Source organism: Pyrus communis, chromosome 5, assembly GCF_963583255.1.
Source record: "Pyrus communis chromosome 5, drPyrComm1.1, whole genome shotgun sequence".
NCBI lineage: Eukaryota > Viridiplantae > Streptophyta > Magnoliopsida > Rosales > Rosaceae > Pyrus > Pyrus communis.
In genome coordinates this window covers 16,008,240-16,014,164 of record NC_084807.1, presented here as the reverse complement: position 1 = coordinate 16,014,164, position 5,925 = coordinate 16,008,240, and the positions used below count along the sequence as shown (strand labels likewise).

At 41.7% G+C, this 5,925-nt stretch overlaps 1 protein-coding gene across 1 annotated transcript; it reads left to right on the top strand.

The window, feature by feature from the left end:
- The first annotated feature begins 5,062 nt into the window (after positions 1 to 5,062).
- On the top strand, positions 5,063 to 5,556 carry LOC137734307 (uncharacterized). The gene is made up of 2 exons (XM_068473598.1): positions 5,063 to 5,086; positions 5,179 to 5,556. The coding sequence occupies exons 1-2, from the start codon at positions 5,063 to 5,065 to the stop codon at positions 5,554 to 5,556; spliced, it is 402 nt and encodes a 133-aa protein (XP_068329699.1).
- Positions 5,557 to 5,925: the final 369 nt, after the last annotated feature.

The following is a 5,925-nucleotide window of genomic DNA, read 5'->3' as shown; positions in this document are numbered from 1 at the left end:
TTCACCAAAATTATAAAATAGACCATAGTTTAGAGTACCTCTTATGTACCTCAAAATTCTCTTGGCGGCCAGCCAATGAGACTCCCTTGGTGTTTCCATGTATCGACTCACGAGTCCAACACCATAAACTATATCAGGTCTTGTGATTGTAAGGTACCTTAGGCTTCCAACCAAGCTTTTGTACACGGTTGAGTTTACAAACTCACCTTCTCTTTCCTTGGACAGCTTCAATCCAGTTGCAACTAGAGTGTTGACAATATTGCACTTGTCCATATTGAATTTCTCCAATATATCTCTCATGTACTTTTGTTGAGAGATGTAGATACCGTCACTTTCTTGCTTCACCTCTATGCCAAGAAAGTATGACATTAATCCATTGTCAGTCATCTCGAAATCACTGAACATGGATTGCTTGAACTCATAGAACATTGCTTCATTGTTTCCTGTAAATAACAAGTCATCTACATAGAGACAAATAATTAAGAACTCCCATTTTTCACCGTTCTTCATGTAAACTGAATGCTCGTATGGACATTTCTGAAATCCATTTTGGTGAAGGTAGTTGTCAATCCTTGAGTTCCAAGCTCGTGGTGCTTGCTTGAGGCCATACAAAGCTTTCTTCAAACGATACACCTTTTCTTCTTCTCCTTGTACTTGGAAGCCTTCCGGTTGTTCCACGTACACTTCTTCCTCAAGAACTCCATTAAGGAAGGCTGACTTGACATCTAGTTGATAAATTTTCCATTTATGATGAGCGGCAAGAGAGATTAGCAATCTTACCGTGTCAAGTCTTGCAACTGGAGCATAGACTTCATCATAGTCCACTCCATACATCTGTTTGTAGCCCTTTGCTACAAGCCTTGATTTGTACCAATCTACACTCCCATCTGCAGTGCGTTTGATCTTGTACACCCACTTAACACCAATAGCCTTCTGATTTGGTGGAAGCTTTGTCAACTTCCAAGTGTCATTTTTCTCGATAGCATGGATTTCTTCCTCCATGGCTATTCTCCAACAATCTTCTTCCACAGCTTCATTGAATGAGAGAGGTTCGTGGTCTGCATACAAGCAGAAAAGGTTGGTTTCTTCTTCTTCTTCTTGTCCATATATCTCAGTGAGACTTCTTAGCCTTACTGGAGTTAATGAGCTGCTTTCTTCACTAGATGTCGGACCACTCCTTGCAGTTCTGTGCAATGGAGTTGTTGTGGTTATTTGAGTAGGTTGTTGCTCAACAGGTGGTACAACTTCTGGTTCTTCAAAATCAGTGGAAACGATCTTCTCTTTACTGACTTCTTTGTTGTTCCACTTCCATGCCTCTTCCTCACTGAAGATGACATCTCTACTAACCACTAATTTGCCAGTTTGTGGGTTGTAGAGCTTGTATACCTTGGACTCTTCACTATATCCCACAAACACACACTTTTCACCTCGATCATCGAGCTTTCTCCTCTTGGCTTCTGGAACCTGAGCATATGCAACACACCCAAAAACTCTTAGGTGTGCAACATTCGGCTTGTACCCACTCCAAGCCTCTTGTGGTGTCATCCTCTTGACACTCTTTGTTGGACATCGATTCAACAAATAAATCGAACAAGCTACAGCTTCTGCCCATAACTCTTTTGGCAAATTCTTCTCCTTAAGCATGGACCTTGTCATGTCAAGGATGGTTCGATTCTTTCTTTCGGCTATCCCATTTTGCTGTGGGGTATAGGCAGCAGTAAGTTGATGCCTAATTCCTTGCTCCTTGCAGTATGCTTGGAAAGCATTGGAGGTGTACTCTCCACCTCTATCTGATCTCACAGCCACAAGCTTGTGGTTACTTTTAGCCTCTGTGAGTGCCTTGAACTCCTTGAAAATTTTTAGGGCAGCTGACTTCTCCTTGAGAAAATAGACCCAAGTCTTTCTACTGAAATCATCAATGAAGGTAATAAAATACCTATTACCTCCATAAGACATGGGATCCAATGGACCACATATATCTGTGTGCACCAACTGCAGTGGTGCCTTTGCTCTCCATGTATCACCAACAGGGAACGATAGTCGTGCTTGCTTGCCAAGCACACAACCTTCACATACTTGGCGTGTGGCTTCAATTTGGGGTAGACCACGAACCATTCCTCCACTTGACAGCAACTTTAGGCCATTGAAATGAAGATGGCCAAATCGAAGATGCCATTTTCATGACTCATCTTCCATTACACCGATGTTGCAGCTTTCAATCTTTGTGTTCAAATTCAACGAAAACATCCGGTTCTTTGACATTTGAACACGTGCAATAAGCTTTCTCCTTGCATTCCTGAGAGTGAGAAGCATGTTCTCCATATGTATAATGTACCCTTTCTGGAGCAGTTGACCGATGCTCAGAATGTTGCTCTTCATACCTGGTATGTAGTAGGTATCGGAGATGTATTCTTCTCTACCATCCTTCTGGATGATCTTGATCTTCCCTTTGCCTTCAACTGTCAACTTTGAGGAGTCACCAAGACTTACAGATCCATAGGCCCCATCTTTGAGTTCGGCAAAAAACTCCTTCTTTCCACATATGTGATTGCTTGCACCAGAGTCCAAATACCAAACATCTTGTTGGCTACTGGAATCATGGTGTGCTAGCAAGACTGTAAGTTCTTCATCAGTATTTCCACTTGATTCTGCCATGTTGACATGCTCACCATTTTTATGTGAACATTCATTGGCATAATGTCCATATTGCTTACAGTTGTGACACTGGATATGCGCCTTTCCTCGAGTAGATCTCCACTCCTGAGACTGACCTTGATTTTGTGCATGGCCTCAACCTCTTCCTCGGGCTTGTCCTCGGCTACGGTTGGATGAACTCCCACGACGTGAGTTCCATTGCCCACGACCTCCATTTGGTTTGTCAATATTCAACTTTGACTCCAAAGCTTGCTCTAGCGTTGTGGGGCTTGCATTCTTCTGAATGCGTTGCTCGTGAACTAGGAGGGATCCTAGCAATTCCTCTGTGCTCATTGTCTCTAAATCCTTCGATTCCTCAATGGCAGTCACCACATGCTCAAACTTAGATGTGAGTGACCGAAGTATCTTCTCCACAACTCGTACTTCATCGAGTCTCTCGCCATTTCTCTTCATCTGATTTACTATCGCAATGAGCCTTGTGTGATAGTCGGAGATGTTCTCTCTTTCATTCATGTGAGCAGTTTCAAAATCTGCTCGAAGTGACTGTAATCTCACTTTCTTGACCCGATCTACTCTTTTGTAGATTGTACTGAGTGTATCCCATACTTGCTTGCTCGTTGTTGCTTCTGCAACCTTCTCGAACGTTGAATCTTCCACAGCGCCTTTTGGTCCTTCTTTCGTAAGTCTTTGAGAGTGTTCCTTTGATCCGCAGTATATACGGCTTCTTGCTCGGCAGTGGGTACAACATACCCACTACTGACAACTTCCCATAGCTCATGTGATCCAAACAATGCTTTGAATTGGATGCACCATCTTTCATAATTTTCTTTCTTCAATGTGGGAACTTGGAGTTGCACTAAGTTGGACGCCATAACTGCTGCACCTGCCAGAATGGTATTCTGGCTCTGATACCAATTGTTGGTATTGAAAAGTTTACTAACTCAATACCAAAATATGTGGGTGATAAGTTTACAAACTCTATCACACCTCTCACTTTCACTCTCAATAAAATTGGACAAAGAAATAGAGAAAGGAGGGAAGCAACAAGCTTTGAAAAAAAAACACTTGGACTTTGATATATGAAAAGAGAGTTTACAAACTCAATAGCTTACAAGCTGAAAATGAGAATGGGAAATGGGATTTGGATGATATGCTCTAAAGCTTAGCAAGATGGCCTATTTATACAAAAACTGAAAAAATAAACAATCCAACAATACATATAATGAATGATGGTGTTCCACATCTTTACACCCTTTCAAACACATGCAGCAACTTTAATAGTTGGCATACACATGCATTGCATCATGGCAGGTTGTAATACCTTCATTTCGGCTAACACAGAGAGGCACACTGCTGTCTTCCTGCTAGCACATCACATGGCAGCACACTTGCTGTCTTTCATCACCATTTGGCTGAATAATGAAGGAGCAATAATGATTATATTTTGCTGGAAACAATCTGTAAAGGAAGGTTAGCATCACATGGACAGATCACATGACTTTTATTTGAATTTCCAACATGGAGAAGTTTGGCGGAGGCTCAAGTGGTAATTCGGAGGGGTGCTAGATGAAGGGTAGGAGATGGAACGAAGATTAAAATCTTGGGGGGATAGTTGGTTGCCTTGACCGAATTTCTTTAAGGTTTCGAGTCCTATTCCTATTGAAGTGGAACACGATACTACAGTGGATAGTTTGTTGGTGGATGAGGGGTGTATCCAATGGAATAGAGACTTAATTAATTGTCTATTCTGTGAGGAAAAGGCAAAGTTGATTCTCAGCATTCCTCTAAGTTATTTCAAGCCTCTATATCGGTTGGTTTGGGTTGCGGAGAAGGATGGTTTGTTTTCGACAAAAAGTGCTTATTTGGCAGCTAGGTCGGGTGGAAATATAGGTGGGGATGAAACTGCTAGTTCTGAAATGCATGGGGAGCTGAAACATATGTGAAAGGCTTTGTGGAGAGCTTGTGTACCAGAGAAGGTGAAGATATGCGTATGGCGGTGCTGCTTGAATGCCTTACCAACTAGAGAAAACTTGATGAGAAGAAAGGTGATTACAAATGCTACCTATCCTTTATGTGATGGAGAAACGGAAAGTGTTGAACATGCGTTCTTGGAATGCCCTAGATTAGTGTCTATTTTGTTCTCTAGTCCATTATGTTTGAGGACGAACAGATGATGCCATGATGGGTATCGTATGTGGCTAGTAGAGGTGGCGGGATTACTTGCCCGTCAAAGTTTTGAATTAGTTTTGGTATTGATCTGGAGTATTTGGAAGGAACGTAACTCTTTTTTATGGAATGGGAAGGCTTTAAATCAGGTGGATATTATTTGTAAATCCCAAGCGTAGCTGCAGGAATTTAGGAAATGACATGCTCCTAAAAAGGGCAGCAGACAAGTCACCACGCAAAAATGGGGGAAACCTGGGGTAGGCTGGTTTAAATGTAACTTCGATGGCGTGTGGGACGAGCTAGGTGAGCTAGGGGGTGTTGGTGTGGTAATCCGAGATGACAATGGGGCTTTTGTAGCAGCTACCTATGCATTTCAGAGGGGTCAGCTCGGCGGTTCCGGTGGAGACTATGGCTGCTCGGGCAGCAGTTCTTTTTGCTTGTAATCTGGGAGTCATGCAGGTGGAAATGCAGGGGGATGCACTGGTGGTCATCAATGCTTTGCAAGGGGACACGGCAGTTCTAGGCAATGGTCAGTTTGGGAATAATTTGCAGGATGCCAGTCAAATGTTAAAGTCTTTTCTGAATTGGAAGGTCACGTTTGGTCGACGTGAAACGAACAAGGTTGCATATCGGCTCGCGAGATTGGGCTTAACGCTGGATGCTCAAGTTTTATGGTTTGAAGAACCTTCAGATATAATCTCTGATTTGCTTTTAGAGGATAGTATTACTACTTAATTTAGAGGTGCAAGACGCTCTTGTTCCCTTGAATCAGGTTGAAAGCTCTGGCAAGATTTTTATCGAGACCCATTGTAAGCACTCTATCATCGTTGCTTGTAAGGTTCCTTTCTCATATATGGAATATCGTACTTCTTCTTCACAAAAAAAAAAAATAAAATAAAATAAAATAAAAATAAATAAATAAAAATTTCAAAATGTGGAATCATTAATAATTCAATTTTCATCATCCCATTCGCATACCTTCCCTCAAAATAATAATAATAATCTTAAGTGTACTCAGTTTTATACATTGGTTTGACAGATGGATTGATTGAAGGTATTTAATACAGCATATATTTATAATGAAGAAGACTAGGTGAGGAAAGA